Source organism: Caretta caretta, chromosome 15, assembly GCF_965140235.1.
Source record: "Caretta caretta isolate rCarCar2 chromosome 15, rCarCar1.hap1, whole genome shotgun sequence".
Classification (NCBI taxonomy): Eukaryota; Metazoa; Chordata; order Testudines; family Cheloniidae; genus Caretta; species Caretta caretta.
Genome location: NC_134220.1, coordinates 26,693,996 through 26,713,062, shown reverse-complemented (window position 1 = coordinate 26,713,062; position 19,067 = coordinate 26,693,996). Strand labels below are relative to the sequence as shown.

Genomic DNA, 19,067 nt, shown 5'->3' with positions numbered 1-19,067 from the left:
AGGGCCCCTGGATGTGTGTGTGTCTCTCAGTTTCCTAGGGCCCCTGGATGTGTGTGTGGGGGGGGTCTCGGTGCCCACGGGGCCCCTGGGTGGGTGAGGGTGTGAGGGGGGGTGTCTCAGTTCCCTAGGGCCCCTGGATGTGTGTGTGTGGGGGGGTGTCTCAGTTCCCTAGGGCCCCTGGATGTGTGTGTGGGGGGGTGTCTCAGTTCCCTAGGGCCCCTGGATGTGTGTGTGTCTCTCAGTTTCCTAGGGCCCCTGGATGTGTGTGTGGGGGGGGTCTTGGTGCCCACGGGGCCCCTGGGTGGGTGTGGGTGTGAGGGGGGGTGTCTCAGTTCCCTAGGGCCCCTGGATGTGTGTGGGGGGGTGTCTCAGTTCCCTAGGGCCCCTGGATGTGTGTGTGTGGGGGGGTGTCTCAGTTCCCTAGGGCCCCTGGATGTGTGTGTGTGTGGGGGGGTGTCTCAGTTCCCTAGGGCCCCTGGATGTGTGTGTGGGGGGGGGTGTCTCAGTTCCCTAGGGCCCCTGGATGTGTGTGTGTGTGGGGGGGTGTCTCAGTTCCCTAGGGCCCCTGGATGTGTGTGTGGGGGGGTGTCTCAGTTCCCTAGGGCCCCTGGATGTGTGTGTGTCTCTCAGTTTCCTGGGGCCCCTGGATGTGTGTGTGTGGGGGGGTCTCGGTGCCCACGGGGCCCCTGGGTGGGTGTGGGTGTGAGGGAGGGTGTCTCAGTTCCCTAGGGCCCCTGGATGTGTGTGTGGGGGGTGTCTCAGTTCCCTAGGGCCCCTGGATGTGTGTGGGGGGGGGTGTCTCAGTTCCCTAGGGCCCCTGGATGTGTGTGTGTGGGGGGTGTCTCAGTTCCCTAGGGCCCCTGGATGTGTGTGTGTCTCTCAGTTTCCTAGGGCCCCTGGATGTGTGTGTGTGTGGGGTCTCGGTGCCCACGGGGCCCCTGGGTGGGTGTGGGTGTGAGGGGGGGTGTCTCAGTTCCCTAGGGCCCCTGGATGTGTGGGGGTGTCTCAGTTCCCTAGGGCCCCTGGATGTGTGTGTGGGGGGGTGTCTCAGTTCCCTAGGGCCCCTGGATGTGTGTGTGTGTGTGGGGGGGTGTCTCAGTTCCCTAGGGCCCCTGGATGTGTGTGTGGGGGGGTGTCTCAGTTCCCTAGGGCCCCTGGATGTGTGTGTGGGGGGGTGTCTCAGTTCCCTAGGGCCCCTGGATGTGTGTGTGTCTCTCAGTTTCCTAGGGCCCCTGGATGTGTGTGTGTGGGGGGGGTCTCGGTGCCCACGGGGCCCCTGGGTGGGTGTGGGTGTGAGGGGGGGTGTCGGTGTCTGCCCTGAAGGCTCCGGTAGCGAAGTCCGCCGATGGGGCGTGTGAGGCGCAGCGGGAGCCGGGCCGACGGGCAATGGCGCCACCTCGGGGCGGGGTTCCCGTCTGCGTGTGCGGGACACCACCAGGGAGCGGAGCCGGGGCGGCTGGTGCCGGCGGCTCGAGCCGAGCGCGTTCCCCTCAGCCAATCCCCGGCGCAGCCGGAGCTGGGCTGCTCGGCCCCTTCCCCGCCCACCTCCGCCCGGAGCCGCGACCCCCGGCGGCAGAGGGAGCCGAGCTGACAGGGATGCCGCGTGCTCCCGCGGGGCTGCCGCTGCTCTAGAGGCGGGTCCACCCCCACCCCGCCGCACATGGCGGTGCCGAACGGGTCCGTCCCCGGCGGGGGGCCCGGGGCCCCCAAGGCGAGCGAGAGCCCGCCCGCCCCCTCCGGGAAGAAGGAGCTGAAGATCGTGATCGTGGGGGATGGAGGCTGCGGGAAAACGTCTCTGCTCATGGTGTACGCGAAGGGCGCCTTCCCGGAGGTGCGTGCCGGGGCCTGACCCCCCCACATCCTGCCCCTCCCTGAGGAGCCCCAGCCTGTCAGCCCCTCGCGGGAACAGCCCTCCCGCCCCAGCAGGGGAACAGCCCGCCGGCATCTCCAGGAGCCCCCCCCCCGCTGCACCCCGCGACAAGGGGGGCTCTGCCCGCCTCCCCCCCCCCCGGGATTGCCCCAAAGGGGACGCGACTAGCCCTCCCCTGAGCAGCCGGGCCCCCCAGGGGCTCATTTGCTGAGCTCTTGCCCGGAGCCCAGAGAGATGGGGGGAAATTCACGTCCTCAAAGAAGTTTCCCGCTGGCCAGAGCGACAGCAGGCGCCGGGGCACGCTGGGCTCCGCGCTGGGCAAGGCAGAGAGGTGCCTGCTGCTGTCACTCACACCAGGCTGGGAAGGTTTGGGTTGGGGTGAAGGGGGTTTCCAGGAAGGGGGGTGGGGGCTTTCTGGAGGCTGTTAAACTCATCGCTAAACCAAGTCGCGGCAGGATGTGCAGGCGACGGGTTTGTACCTGCCCTGAGAGAAGTAACTGCCAGGCGGTGGCTGAGCTCGTCTTAGTAAATTTGAGAGTTGGGGTTTAGACACTTCTCTTGCAGTCACTTTTGTGCCTTCAGTTTTTTTAAAGTTCAAGAATGATTTTTCCTCCAAGCATTTGTAACCAGCCTTATTTTCAGAGAAGTCTCTGTCTTGAAACCTGTAATGTGAAGATTTGGTTGGGGCTTTCTGGTAACACAAAAGGGTGAGGAGGGAGAATACCAGATATCTGGCTCAGAAAACAGAGCTGTACCTAGAATATTGGTGGCAAGGTTCAAATAAAGCTTGAAACCTGTAACAGCCAAATCATTCCTTTCTCTTTGTATAATGGTATTTCAGAGAATTAAAACTTGTTAGAGTATATATGGGAACATAACCTCCAGGAGATGTCAGTGCTGTTTCTAATCCCTTTGCTCTTTGCCATGTGAAAGTGGACAAGTCATTTTAACCTGTCTGCTTCACCTTCCCCATCAGTAAAATGGGGATAATATTTGTCCAATATTTGTCTACCAGAGTTGCTGTAAGGCTTAATTCATTCATGCTTATAAAGTGCTTTGAGATCCCTGGAGGGAAGGGATTACTGAACTGCAAAATAGTATTATTATCATTTAACTAGAATTGTATTTCCTTTTTTTGACAGAAATATGCACCTTCTGTATTTGAGAAGTATACCACCAGTATTACCGTTGGCAATAAAGAAGTAATTCTGAATTTGTATGACACTGCAGGTAAATCACTTTAAACAAAATCTTGCTTATTTGAAAAATAAATAAGTAAACTAGCACAGCCAATTTTCCTGCAGCATCTGGTAATGGATTACAGAGGAAGACTAGCCTTAGGCAAGTGGAAAGCCAGCTGAAAGTTTTTTGTGGTATTAATAGCAATACAGCAGATCAAGTTTTGTACGACAGAAATGATTTAGTTGATTATGCTTTTTTATTTGATATATCAACTATTCTTTAATATTTCAGACATTTGAGGGGATGTTATTTATGTGACTCCTTTTACCAGCAAAATACTAAAGATTCACCAAACTAGATTGTTCTTGCGCTCTTTTGGATATACAGCAGGCTGATCTTGGAAAGATTGTAAAACCAAGCATATTTTCTTTTTGTTTTCTGTTAACGTATTTTTATAGGTTGTGTTAGAGTTAAAACTAAAAGAGGTCAAAACACACAGAACCCTTAAAGAATAAAACAACTTCTTTTATCAATTTAGTCATGCCTATGTGACTGCCAGTGAGAAGAAGTCCTAGTCCTAATGAATTTACAGTTTTAGTCATGGGTTTGTTCTTAATAGTGAAGACTATTAAGAAAGTCACCAAATAGCATGCATATCTTGAAGGTATTAAAAATCAAGTGCCCAGAAGCAAAATGTAATGTAATCAACCAGGAAAATACTTTAATCTCCCACCATGTGTGATCAAAACAGTAAAAGGGATTTTTAAAAAGCCTGTTAGTGTTCAAAATAGAAAGCCCACAATGCTAAATGTATGTTATAACATTGACAGTTTTTATGGTTTCTTCCCAGGGATGAATGGAATGGTTTGTGTTCAACTTTGTTCATTATAGTTTTTATAGCAGTGACTCTCAATTGTCCAACTGTGTTCCAAAAGAGAACCCTAAAATTAAGATACACTGTGTCAAATTCTGCTCTGTTACACCAGTTTGAACCAGGAGCAATTCTATTTGGTAAATAATGAAGAGGACAGGTCACTGATTTAGAGTGATCTGGATTGCTTGGTAAACTGGGCGCAAGCAAACAATATCTGTTTTAATATAGCTAAATGTAAACGTTTACATCTAGGAACAAAGAATGCAGGCCACACTTACATGATAGGAGACTCTATCCTGGGAAGCAGTGACTCTGAAAAAGATTTTGGTGTCATGGGAAATAATCTAGTGACCACAAGCTTCCAGTGTGTCCAAAATATGTCCAGTGCGTCCAAAATATGACCCTGTGGCCAAAAGAGCTAATGCAGTTCTGGTGTGCATAAACAGTATGTAGTAGTACTAGAGAGGTTATTTTACCTCTGTATTTGGTGCTGGTGCATCCGCTGCTGGAATACTGTGTCCTGTTCTGGTGTCCACAATTCAAGAAGGATGTTGATAAATTGGAGAGGGTTAAGAGAAGAGCCACGAAAATGATTAAAAGATTAGAAAACATGCCTTATAGTGATAGTCTCAAGGAGCTCAATCTATTTAGTTTAACAAAGAGAAGGTTAAGGGGTGACCTGGTTATGGTCTATAAGTATCTATGTGGGCAACAAATACTTAATAATGGGTTCTTTAATCTAGCAAAGAACTGTATAACATGATACTGGCTGGAAGTTGAATCTAGACAAATTCAGAGTAGAAAGAAGGCATACATTTTTAAAGGTGAGAGTAATTAACCACTGGAACAATTTACAATTTACCTAGTAGGTTCACCACCGCTGACAATTTTTAAATCAGGATTGGATGTTTTTCTAAAAGGTATGCTTTAGGAATTATTCTGGGGACGTTCTATGGCCTGTATTATACTTGAAGTTAGCCTGTGTGATCCAGTGTCCCTTCTAGTTGTGGAATCTATAAATCTATGATGGCAGTGCCGTTACTCCAAATTTACATCCGTTTAACTTAGAGCTGAATTTGGCCGATTAATCCATTTTTAAATTTTTATATAAAAAAATATAGTTGGCCTTTTAAATCCATTGTAGGACATCAGAGTAATCATCTTTCAGCACTATTTTTTATATTAAGTGATCTTTGTGGTGAACCTTTTGTCCAGTACAGTAGACTCTTGATTACCCAAAATTTCCTAATAAATTGCCAATATGTCTCCCTATTTTTTTTTAAACACTTGCTCTTGAATCAATGATACAGATAATCTGGATCCTACCATAAATTATTTGGGGGGGGGGTTAAGTTCAGGAAAGAATGGTGTGAAATCTACGATGCATAACCAATAGCTGGAACTTGTTAATGTAGAATTTTGGGGTGCAAATACTGTGTCGCTTATTTTTTGTAAACTTGCTGGGTCATATTGACTGGCCTCTGTCAGTGCAGGGTTTTATCTATTAGACAGTTTTCTAGTGCTTTGTCAAGTCTAATTTTAAATGACTCAGTGATGTGCTTCCCACCACTTGTCTTGTGAGACCATTCCAGTTTCTTATGGACTATGTGGCGATGCCCACAATACACTGTGGTTAAAACTATGATTGAAACTGTGCTAGCAACAATCATAGGTCCCAATCCTCTACTGGGATCTGCTTGTGTGGATCCGTATCCCGATATGGAGTCCCATTAAAGTCAATGGGACCTTGTTAGGTGGTTTGAGTCCACACTAGCAGATCTCAGTGTTGGACTGGGTTCATGCTGTAAAGAATAGGTCCTCTTAAACTCATCTTTTTCTGAAGTTGGTAGTTTACTCAGAGTAAAAGTTTATAATATGAGTACGTCTTCTAAGGTCCAAACCTGCTCCAATGGGCTAAACTCCCATTGACGACTTTGGTTGCAGGATTAGGGCCAAGAATTATGTGTTCTTTCTTGTACATCTTAATGGTGCAGTACTAGAAGTGGGCTTAAGAGAGCATTTAACTGGAACAGAACACTGTCAAAGGATGGGGTTTGTCCTTCTGCTACATAAATGCTGAGGTATTCATTTTCAGGACACGAGATGTTGTTACAGGATCAGTGTTCCATTACAATGACTTTATTTTTATCATGCGACTTAGGTATATTAAATCACTTTGTCAGATGCATGTTGATGCACTAATGTGGCAGTTATGTATGGTAGCATTATTGAATTACTGCATTCCCATTGGTCTAGAGAAAAGCCCTAGTGTGTGCTATAGCCTAGTAGAGACCAGTTTTGTCATAAAAGTAACTGTCTTGAAAGCACATTATATTGGCTACAGTTTATTAATACATTTCTGATTAATTGAAATATTGGGGTTTTGTTTTTAATGTTTTTTTAAAGAGTAAGTCACGCTGCCATCTGACTAGGTGACTCTGTTCCCATTAACATAATGGCCTACATTTCCAAAAGTGTCTAATGATTTTTGATGCCTCAATTTTTCAGTACCCATCATGAGACACATTATTGCACCTATCACTATAGGGTCCTGGTCTATGACTGGGGCCCCTAGGCACTACCAAACTACACATAGTACTACTACTATTAATAATTAATAATAAATAAAGTCCCACATGACATTATCATGAGCAAACTAGGGAAATGTGGTCTAGATGAATTTACTGTAAGGTGGGTGCAAATCTGGTTGAAAGACCCTATTCAAAGACTAGTTATCAATGATTCATCATCATATTGGGGGGGCATATCTAGTGGAATCCTGCAGGAGTCTGTCTTGGGTCCAGTACTATTCAATATTTTCATTATTGACTTGGATAATGGAGTGGAGACCATGCTTATAAAATTTGCAGATGACATAAGCTGGGAGGTGTTGATAGCAGTCTGGAGGACAGCACTGGAATACAAAATGGAGAATAGGTCTGAAATCATCAAGCTGAAATTCAATAAAGACAAGTGCAAAGCATGACACTTTGGAAGAAAAAAATCACATGCACAACTATAAAATGGGGAATAACTAGCTAGGCAGTAATACTGCTGAAAAGATTTGGGGGTCATAGTGGATCACAAACTGAATGAGTCAACAATGTGATGCAGTTGCAAAAAGGGCTAATATTGTTGTGGGGCGTAATAACAGGAGTATTATAAGGTAATAGTCCCGACTACTCAGCGTTGGTGAGGCCTCAGCTGGAGTACTGTGTCCAGTTCTGGGTGCCATACTTTAGAAAAGATGTGGACAAATTGGAGAGAGTCCAGAGGGGAGCAACAAAAACAATAAAAGTTTTAGAAAAGCTGACCTATGAGGAAAGGTTAAAAAAAACTGGGGATATTTAGTCTTGAGAAAAGAAGGCTGAGGGGGGACCTGACAGCAGTCTTCAAATATGCTAAGGACTGTTAAAAGAGGATAGTGATCAATTGTTCTCCATATCCAGAATGATATTAGCCCAAGAAGTAATCAGCTGAACCTGTAACAAGGGAGATTTAAGTTGGATACAGTTAGAAAGTTTTTCCTAATAAGGATAGTTAGGCACTGGAACAGGCTTACAAGGGAGGTTATGGAATCCTCCTCACTGGAGGTTTTTAAGAACAGGTTGGACAAACACCTGTTAGGGATGGTCTAGGTATTCTAGGTCCAGTCTCAGCACCAGGGAATGGACAAGATGACCTCTCAAGGTCCCTCTCAGCCCTATATTTTTATGATTCAGGGGCCTAATTTTCAAAGGGAAGATGCTCTGTATATCTTCAGCATGTTAAGGTATGTCGAGTGGGGCATCCAAAATCACTGCTCACTTTTGCAGATTTAGTCCAATATATTTTATAATGTCCAGAGCCAATGAAGTTATTCAGTTGTTTCAGATGCTGTGACTGAGGAACCTCTTAGTGCCAACTTTCAAGGGACACACAGGGGCATGAATAGGAACTACAGGAATCTCCTGGGTCTGGTATATACATTCTGGTTCACCAAAGAGTGTCATGTGAAGTCTCAGAAAAAAGCCGGTATTACAGTGGTCATCAGTATCATTGCAAAACACACATATGAATGTTGTGTAAGAAGTTACGTATGTACGCTGAAAAATATGTTCTTAAGAGCTGTGCATAGGGACTGGTCACCAGCAGTGGTGAAAAACAGGTTTTCTGTCAGACAAGATATGTTTATCAAGGTGTCTGTTTTCATGTAAATTATGTGTTGTATCATTCCTAAGGGGCTCCTCTCACTGGTCTGAACCAAATGCTAATGAAGGATTGTGAAAACTTCAAAGGGAGAAAAATAACCAGAGGAAGTAAGGAGTGGGGATGGGGGATGACCCTATTTTGATGTGCACATGAATGGTTAGCTCTAGTATATTTCAGGGACAAACAAGACATCCTGGCATCCTTTGCCTAGGAAGGACAATGAGTTTGCTTGGTGAAAGAGGGGTCACCAGGCTTGGTTGAAAAAACTGGAGAGAACTTTGGGCTAGATAAGCTTCTTTAGACAAGTGGTAAACTTGTTAGTTAAGTTTAGTCTCTAGAAAGTGTGTGTGTGTATGTATATATAAACTGTTTCTATTATTTTTACTCACTATCACTTGAACTCTGTTCTTTGGTAATAAGCTTATTCTTGTTTTCTCTATAAATGTATCCAAGTGCTGTGGTGTTAAGCAAAATGATCCTGAGCTGAATCTTACAAGCTGGTGTGTACTGTTTCTTTGGGAACAGCAGGCTTGGTAATTCTGTGAGTATTCAGTGGGAAAAGGGCTGAACTCTACAGGGAACATTTGGAGATTTCAAGGGGTGGTGTGTGCCTATCACAATCCTATAGAGAGAGAGCAAGGCCAACGGAAGCCTGGAAGGCAGTGCTCTCATGTTGCCAGAGCCTGGTGATTTCAAGGAGCTGATCCACAGCACTTCCTCACACCTAGGGAAGGTGGTAGTGAGGTGCCTGGGTGTCCTGGGGAGCATCACAGATGCTTTAGTCAATAGCCGCAGTTAAATTATTTTAGCTACTTATATGGCCATTGTTACAATAGTGTCTGAGTTTCTCACAATTTTTAATGCATTTTTCCTCACAACACCCCTGTGAGGCAGGGAAGTACTTTTAGTTCCTCATCTGTAAAGTGGAGATAAGACACAGAGAGACTAAGGCGTGGATCCTGAAAGATATTTAGGCTCCTAACTTTCATAAATCAATAGAATTGAGGAGCCTAAGTACCTTTGTGGATCTAGGCCAAGTGACTTGCCCAAGGTCACATAGGAATTTGACCTAACCATTGGATCATGCTTTCTCTCTGATTGCCTCAAAGCCAGGTGGAAAGCCCTTCCAATTACTGACTGAAACTGTTCAATCACCAGATTTGACTAGCAGTAGATTGAATTAATGCCACTTGAGGTTTACATACTCAAATTTATTCATTCTTGGTTTTTTTCCGTACTTAGCTCATATAGCTGTGTCATAAAGAATATCAGTGATAATTAAATTATTCTTCCGATGTCAAACCTGGGGTTGTTCAGAAAATGAGTCCATGAGAAAATGGAAGTGCTGATATATAAAAGGCATGAAGAGTGAATTTTATTAATATTTAAAACATTTGAGGCAAATTTTCGATTTCGTAACTATTTTATGTTCTGTACTAATGGAAAAATCTCTGAAAATGTACTATTACTATATTTCACATTTTTATTGCAATAGAATATAGAGGTCCAAATGAGTTAAAGGCCTCATTGTATATATAGTTAACATTTTTGTCACCAGGGAAGCAGTTGAAACTTAAAGCTGTGGTTGTCAACTAGTGGATGTTGTCTCATTGCAAAAGCATAGTAAGTGTTATAAAATTAGTATGACTTATCTGAAGGAAAAAGAACATTCTGTTTAAAATGTGATTCCTGTAAAATAAACTTACTAAGGTCATGGAAAATCTTGACCGAAAAGAATCAGATAGTTACAAGTATATGGCATTTATAAGTCCAAGATCCCCCAGATTCTTCTGTTGACAAGAAAATAGCAAAGTCTGAAACCTTAATATTGCAAACTGTAATAGGCTTGTAGTATGAGTTTCTGACCAACTCAGTGAAAAGGAAGATAAACTGAGCAGTTGAAGTAATAATTTTAAACATGTTGGAGCTGTTTCATCCCCCAGTAATCTATTTAAACACAAAACAATTGAAATTGCTTCCTGTGAAACAAAACGTTGAGTCTCTAAGGAAGTTATTACATAAATATTGAGGTAGTTTTGGGCATTTCTCTTTCACTCCTCATGTATAAACAACAGGAGATCTCTGGCGTGAAGGGCTTCAACCGACTGGCGCACCTGACAACAGTGTCAGAGGGGAAACTTCAGCATGGGATACAGAATCAAATCTCTGTTCTTCCAGAAAGTGTTGTTGGGTCTTCAGTATCCACACAGTTCAAACAGGACTTCAGAGTTGTTTAAGGTCTTGTCCAAGACACCCTCACATATTAAAATTTATATAACTCAATGTATTACCTCAGTAGAACGAAGGAATGAGTTGGCTCTGCCATGTGTTAAGCCTGTAGTTTCAAGGACTCTGTATTTCAAACCTGATGTCTAGGTCTCTAAGACATTCCCTCCCACTTTGTGAGGACATGAACAAGGAGACTGGAGAAATATTAAAAATAAAAATGGAGAAGAATTTTCATATTTTTCACAGGTTTAATTCAAGTTAGGGGGAAAAGTTTCATTATATATGATCAGTTTAGCAACAACTGGAAATCATGAACTGGAATAAAAGTGGATAGAATAAGAATTTTTCACAGTAGATCTCCTGTGTTATTGTGTGCTACTTTCTCTATAATCTTCCTTATCAGAAGCATCTCTTGCTGTAGCAGGAAGTTGGTGGTCTGTGTGCTGCAACGCACAAAGAGTTTGCAATATATTGTTTTACCTGCAAACACATGTTGCATCTGCTTATTTGATTAAAATACCTCACTGTAAAGTGAGGTAAAGGAATTGAGAGTTAACTCCATTCACTTAGCATGTAAAGAATTACAATTCACTGGTGGTGATGCTTTGTGTTGTAATTCAGGAGATGTGGGTTTAATTTCTGATGCTGGTCTCTCCCTCCACTGCCATCTCAGGAGGATAGGTAATAGAGTGTATTCCACTCCAGAGGGACTCATGGGAGGGGAGGTAATGCCTTTTGTCACACAGACTACTCACTGTGGCTGAGTAAAAAGTGACATTGACAATCTCTAGCTGGAGTCCTTCTGGTCCTACATCACCACAAAGATGGTTGCCACTAAGATCCAGAACCTTCTGTTGAGGAGTTTAGAAAAGTGTGTGTGAGAGAATCACTTTCAGGATTCCAAAGGGGACAGAGAGGAAGGGGGCCTGTGACCCAAGAACCCCTTAATGGCAACTGGCAATGGGGTTACAAGAATATCTTGATTCTGGCATATACATTCTAGTTCATCAGAGAATGTAATGTGAGATCTTAAATGAAAAGCAGGGTCACACTGGTCATCAATATCATTGTGAAATATATGTACAGATGCTATGTAAGGAGTTATGTATATATACTGAAAATATGTTTTAAAAGTCTTTATCAAGGCAGAATTGAAAACAGAGCTTCCTCCAGACAGGAGGTAAGAAATGTGTCTGTCTCTGTCAGGATGTCAATTAAGCATGGTAAGCTAACACAATGGATGCCCATTTACATACGAAGTCAGAAGTTAGCAAGGCGATCTGAAGTCAACAGAGAAGCGGCACACAGGAAAAATAAGACTTAGGTGGTTATCGTGGCTGTGTACAAAGCCAATGAACTTTGGGGGCATATTTATGAGGCAAAAAAGACACCCCATTATCCTACACCTAGGAAGTAAATGGGCAGTCCATTTACATTCATGAACGTGGGATCTCAGTCAACCTTGGTTGAAGATGCCATAAAATATTTTGGGAGTGAGAAACTTAACTGTCAGATGAATGTCCTTTCAAATGAAGTTTAGTGTCTAGAAAGCATGTTATGATTTTGTTTTATATGTAACCATTTGTTTCCGATATCCTCACTCACTATCTCCTGAATCTTTAGTCTTTAATGGTAAAAACTTTTTGTTTTGTTTTTCACTCTCAGTATATCTAAATGGTGTTATCCTGAGCTGGATCATACAAGATGGTGTGTATATTGTTCCTTTGGAACAGTGGACTTGGTAGTTCTGTGAGTAACCGGTGCCAGGGGCTGGATATCACCGGGGAATGCTTCAAAGGGACATAGGGTCTGGGGTGCGCATATTGTTAACCTGCAAAACAAAGTAAGGGGTGGGACTGCACAGAGGAGATTGAGTGGCTCACGGGCTGGTGGAGGTAGGAAGCTAACACCCAGCCAAGCACAAGTAAGACTCCCTCATGCTGGAGCCAGGGATAACAAGGTGACTCATAGTTCTGGGTACCCTGAAAACCACCACAGGGCCCTCCTGGGAAAAGATGTAAGGCTGTAAATATTGTGTCATATTTAATTTTTGATTCATCTCTGCCAGGAAGAAAGTAAGTTTCCTCAAGTTTTCTAAACTGAGTTCTGAAAGTATAGCCTTAGCTAACATACCACAGACTAAACAAAAGATCATTCAGATTTTTTCTTTAACTATAGGGGTTCTCAGTTATGTGATTGAAATGTTCATTTTAATAGGAAATATACCTAATTTGAGGCAGCATGTTGGCATGACCTGTGAAGTGGTATGCAGGGTCCTAACTACATGAAGATTGCCTGGCAGCTGGTGGCAATTGATAGTGCTACTAAGGGTACGTCTACATTGCATTCAGAGGTGAGATTGCAGCTCAGATAGGCATATCTGTACCAGCTTTAGTCTAGCGACCAGAGCTAAATATAGCAGTGAAGATATGGTGACATGTGCTTGCAATGCAAGTGTGTACCCAGAGCCCCAAGTGAACTTGTACAGCCCATGCAGTCCCATCTTCACTATTTTTCATCATGCTAGCTAAACTAAAGCTAACAACACACTTGTGCCTACTCATACTGCAATCCCATCTTCAACTGCCATGTAGACATACCCAGAGAGAGGCGCACTCTTGTGGTCAGTTCATAGGATGCCATTGACATTTAGCTTTAAATAAATATTTTTCCCTTGTCTGTCAATTGTAGTCCCATGGGACCTTTTCTATCCAGAGAATATATTCTAGTAAATATGCAAAGTGCTGCTAATTAAAATATTTGGAAAAATCTAAAAATAAGTGTAAAGTCCATTACACTGATGGCGTACATTTTTTCAACATTATTATGGAGTACACAGGCAAATTTTAAAACTGATAAAATATTTGTTTATGAGACAATGTATAATTAATTCATGGAACTCACTGCCACAAGAAATTAATGAATAAATGAGCTTAGATTAAAAGAGAATCCTATTTATTTAAATAGGTTACAGTAACACCAGCTAGGATTACAATTTATAAGAGATATAAGCTTTCATGCTTCAGGACAGAATCTAGACATGAATTGACAGGGGTTAAGAAGAAACATCTGTTGTGGGTAGGCTATTGTATAATTGTCTGTTACAGGAGTTTAATGCCTTCCTTTAAAGTCACGTTCTCCGAGACCTGGTCTAAGAATTCTTAGGTGTTGGTCCTCGTTGCATGGACAGCATGTTATAGAATAGAGAAATAGTTCCTTTGTAGGAACCTATTGAATAACTACAACAAAGCACAATGGTCATTAAGCTGATTGAAAGTATCATGATATATTCCCAAGGATCTTGGACGCAAAAGAGAATTTTAATTATGTCCCCATGCAGAGTGCAGGGCGGGTATTATATGCAAGCAATCCAAGCTGCTTAGGGCCTCATGCAGGCTGAGAAACTCAAACTAGCCCAATTTTTCCTTCTGGCAGGGAGACTGGAGAGAGGTGCAACTCATGGCCTAATTTCTTCCTCTCTTCCTGTCCCCCATCAGACTGAAGCCCCACCTTTTCTTAAGACCAAGTTGTGACAGCATGGGCTAGTTGCCATTTCAGGCAAAGGGGCAAGCATGTCGTCTTTGGCAAGGAATTAAGCATCTTGTGAAATTAGCTGTACCAAGTGAAGCGCTGTGCAGGCAGCTTGTAAAAGGCACAAAGATGCAGGAAATTAATGCTAAATAGCAATTATTTTACAATACTAGGGGAAGAGAAAGTTTGAAAATTTTGAAAGAAAAAAATATATATTATAAAAAACAAACCTTAATGACATTTTCATACACCACTTTTGACAACACAACAGAGAGAAGAGAATTAAAACTGAGACTGAACAAGGGTAATCAAAGGTTTGTGTGAGCTCAGTGGCCCCTTCTGTTCAGTCCTGCAACTTTGTTTTATCTGATCTTGCAGAATTTTTGTTTTAAATCCACAGTGAAGAAAAATTCTGACCACAGCCTGAGTAACCTTACCGAGAAAAGGGTGTTTTCACACAGCTATTCTTGCATGTCATCATCCGGATGCAATGGTGAAAGCTGTGAAAGGGCAAGTCTTTGATAAGGTTTTGGATTTTTTTGTGTGTGACAGGATGATAAGAATTTGTTGCTTCTGCCATTTTGACAATTCCCATCACGTTTGAGGGCAAGAAGAAAGGCATGTGTAGCTTATTTTTTGGATCTAACTGGATCCAGATTAATTAAGACACCACGATCTGGTCTCTCAAAATGTTATTTAATGTAATAGCTTCCTGTCAAACCTGGGGCATTGCAACAGGTTGAAATTCACAATCATCTGATTATTCATTGGCATAAGTTAAGAGATTTTACTCCACTTCCTAGAAGATAGTTGTCCATATTACACAGACCACCACCACAACTGACATTTAATTTGCCCTTTTGTTGTCCATCGCAGTAGGAGGACCAAGGAATGAAAGAGGATTGACTATGAAAGTGGAATCTGCCATCCAGAGCTGGATGAAGCACATTGGTTTCGTTGGATGTCCTTTTCCTGTTCCTAAAGTGTCATAGTTTTGTGGGGTTTTTTGGTTAATTAACATTTCCATAATATTTAAAAAGTTATTCAGGATGCAAAGTCATATTGTTGTCTGACAAAAGATTTCAAATGTGGAATTACTGGGCCTTGCAGCATCAAGGGGTCTGATGATGTAATCACCAAACCAAGATGTCTCAATTGGTGATGCCAGTGAGGTGTTGACATGGATCCCTTCTGCAGCCAGCTTTCAGGCTGCTGCCTTCAACCTGCTGCACACACGGGATCTTTCCTGAGCCTGATCCCCTCTGCCTCCTGGATGTAGTTTCTTTTGATTGGTCACTCTGGGTAATATGGTGTCCTCTATGAGCTAGATATTGATTTGGGTTGCTGCCCCTCCCAGAGGGCTCTGCGGCCCAACCCTTCCCCTCATACTTGTTCTGGAAGCCAGGGGTAGAAGTCATCCAGCAGCTTAGTTACAATATGCACATCTCTGACCTCCTTCCCCAATTTCTTTATGGCAATAAAAAACACTAACACATTTGGGGTATATCTACACTCTACTCATAGGGTGTGATTACAGCTTGAGTAGACATACCCAAGCTAAACCTGTACAAGCCCACTGAGAACCCTGGGCAATTGTTTACGGGGCTACTCGGTGCTGAAGCACGCACTGCTACAGCTTCAACCTAGCTCGGCTATGTCTACTCAAACTGCAGTCGCATCCTGTGAATACAGTATAAACAAACCCTTAGTTCCATCATTCCTTCTTTCACAGAGGTTTTGTTATTTTGCTTTTTACAAAAAAGAGAAAGCACAGTAGCTCAGACAATAGGATTTCACATACAGGCAAACATTTCCTAGTGCACTATTCATCTACCACAACATAAGTGCTAAAGTATCTATATTTGCAATAGACAGAAATTGAAAGTGTCCCTCTTCCAATGTTGTTTAAGATCAGTTTCAGCCTTCTAAACCCATAACTAATTTTTAGAACAACTCTGTAGCTGTTAATTTTGGCAGAGGTGAAGAGAAACAAATAAGTACTCTCCTGGAATCAGATCATGTTGTATTTCCATAAAGCATGTCCTTTCTAGCCTTCCCATCATGGTATGTCTATTTTAGCTTTTGCTATGCTCTGTATTTGCCATTCCTGAGATGTATGAAATACATAAGAAAACATGTTATGCCTCTGTAAATCTAGATTTCCTCATGTCTTTATCTGGTTATCTTAGTCTACCTTTAAAAATAAATACCTGGTTCTTCTCAACTCTCCCTCAACTTTGACTGTGAAGATGAAGCCATGTGATGTCACATCTGTCTGTTCTGTTTTTCATTATGGCACATTGGTTTTACACCATCCAAAGCAGTTCTTTTGAGATCCCTGGCATAGTTCATCAGACTAAGTGTTTTTGCTCTGTTCCAACTTGGGCCAGGTCATCATGACTTCGTAAAATGGAACATGCATCAATCTGCTTCACCAATTACAAGTTTTATGGCAAAGTAGCAGCAAATGAGTTGAGAGGCTGGAGTAGTTACTGTTGGTAATTTTATAACTGGCTACTAGAGGATAGCTTGATTTCATAAAGTTGCCTTTGTGGAGGCTAAGAGTAATAAACGTGAGTGAAAGAAGCACGTGTACAAACACACACATCCCAGCAATATTGCTTTACAACTAATTTCCTTCTCTTTTTTTTTTCTCCTGAAATTTAATACAACTTTAGATCACCTAAGCAAAGCATTACATCCCCCCCCACCCCCGCCAAAAAAAAAAAGTGGTAAATCTGGTGCAAACAATTAGGTGGATTTCAGAAAACGAGAAGAATTAGAAATACAGTTGTTGCATGTTATATAAACACCTCAGAGCACAATAGATTCCTTAATTGTCTTATTTTGGGATTAAAAGTTTTAAGGTTCCAATTCTGCACTGTTTTGGTGTCTCTCCTCTGAAATACTAAATGTTTTTAACTCCACTGAAATTAACGGCTCTTGGCACTATGTAGACTTGGATCCTAACCCACCACCATCCCTTTATGCAAATAGTTGTGGCAAGCTGCATAATGAGTTATTTAGTAGGGAATCCTGTTACCAGCAGGAGTTAAATATTCAGGTGAAAGATTTGAATGCACTGTGGTGATATTGTTCTTTTTGTATCCATGCCCTTCTTGATCGCACCATACTTTGGAGTCAAGCATTTTGAGGACAATAAGAAGTGCAGGGCTTTGTGTTGAATACCATGATGCAACCGCTGTGTATTAGAAAGTATGTTGAGATAATGGTTAGCAGAGGAGTACGCTTTACGTAATGCTGATGCAAAGATTTTATTTGTGATCCCCTTTGGGCAGGAATTGCCTCTGTGTTTTTGTATAGTATCAGGCACACATGGTGCTCAGTAAATATATGGAAATAATAACGCAGAAAGGATTGGCATCCCTGACTCACTTCTTGGAAAGTCAAAACTTCCTGCTGACATACCTGACACATGGGGCAGCACTCAAGTGGTCTCAACGTCTTTGCTGTCTTCTTAAACATCCGTTGGTGCCTTCTGGAACACTTTGAAAAAACATCCCATTGAAACATTGGCCTTTGATGAAACAGGATCTTTGATTTCTTAGTGCAACTGCCTCTGGTGCTGATTGGCCACCTCCAGACGCTTGCTCAGTGTGACATCACAATGCTCTGGTTTGAAGGTGACTGGTATGTCATAAATACAGGGAAATAAGCAGACCAGTTTTCTCATGTGAATGTGTGGGAATAGTCAAATGAATTCCCCACATGTCAAATTATTCCTAGAAGGAAAAAAGTTTAAAAACATTTCCAGGAGGCATTAGCAGCTCTGCAAGGCCCACTTCGGAGATCAGTAAAGACTGGCTTATGTTGCCCTGTGTCTTGTAAAATCAGCTGGTTGTTGCACTCTGCCGTATAGCTTTCTGAGGCCTGTACTCACTAATGGATCACAGTCCATCTGCGGGGTGGCAATTGTCATGCTCATTACCGCTCTGTGTTCACTGAGGCCAGTAAGAGAGGGGAATTTGTTATTTAAGACTTATTATGCTGCATTCACATCTGGCAAAAAGTAGGCATGTTTCCTACCCTCCATTGAACCCTGTATGTCAACAAGACCCTTGCCAATTTCACAGTTTTTAATCAGTAATAAGCTACCAGTCTAGACTCATGCATTTGTCTCTCTGCTAGTGAATGACAGTCCAGTCTTCATGTTTCAGATCCTGCAGCATATGGATTTGTGTCCTGCTTAGTATCAAGCTGCAAAATATTGAACATTTAGACAAAAAATCCTTTTGCTTCATACTGAGATTTCACAAGGACTCAATTTTTATAGACCTTTTTACTATCAAGATGATGCTCTTAAACATATCTTCTTATACATTTTCAAACAAGGAACTCATCCTATTAAGGCCAATGATTTATTAAAAATGTTTACAATCTATGCAATTACTGTTTTTTAGACAAGACTGATACCACAGGCAATGGGAATGCATTTTAAAATATCTGTATTGTAATAGTGTAAAGAATGAGGTTTATTTTATCCAAAGCATAATCACTTTTTTCCTGTGTTTCAGGGCAGGAGGATTATGATCGGCTACGACCACTTTCATACCAGAATACAAACATGGTCTTAATTTGTTATGATGTTATGAACCCTACTAGCTATGATAATGTTTTAATTAAGGTAAGAGACCTCATAATTACTTGGCTTATTCATGTTAAATTTACTATGCTAGATGGGTGACAATGACTGATTTGTAACAATGCTTTTAGCAGCCTCACTCCCTAAGATTATAACTAATAAATGCACTGTTCATTTATCACCACACATCTAGCAATGGGCCTGAGACACAGTGCTGAGATCTGGATATGAGTTTCTCCAACATTTATGGGTGTTCGGATATCGGGATTGGGTTTATGGCCCTCTTAATTTCAATACAATATAAAAAATACAGAGAAACCAGAAGAGCAAAATCTAATTCTCCAGGAGTACCTCACATAAAGCTTGTCTTCTCTCCCTCACTTTTTATTCATATATTTTTGTTCTATTGTTATTTGCCCCAAAGAACTCTTACACCTGGCTTTTAACAACAAGTAATCCTATTTGTGAACCCCTGCTGCAAGGTTGACTGGGACCCCAGATCCAGAAGGCAGAAAGTTCAAGGTCAATATCCTTGCTTGAGTTACTAAGAGAAATTTTTTACTATATAATTTAGTTTCAGTTCTGTG

General features: G+C 42.4%; 1 protein-coding gene across 3 annotated transcripts in view; it reads left to right on the top strand.

Moving 5' to 3' along the window:
- RHOF (ras homolog family member F, filopodia associated) overlaps positions 1-19,067 on the top strand; it is a 48,314-nt gene that overhangs the window by 22,072 nt on the left and 7,175 nt on the right. For 2 of the 3 annotated variants that reach the window (XM_048821989.2, XM_048821991.2), the window contains exons 2-3: positions 3,013-3,100; positions 18,413-18,522. In XM_048821989.2, the coding sequence (XP_048677946.1) occupies positions 3,013-3,100; positions 18,413-18,522 (198 nt within the window). Of the gene's footprint in view, positions 1-1,520; positions 1,832-3,012; positions 3,101-18,412; positions 18,523-19,067 lie in introns of those variants that run through there. The other variant, XM_048821990.2, reaches the window with a different exon arrangement.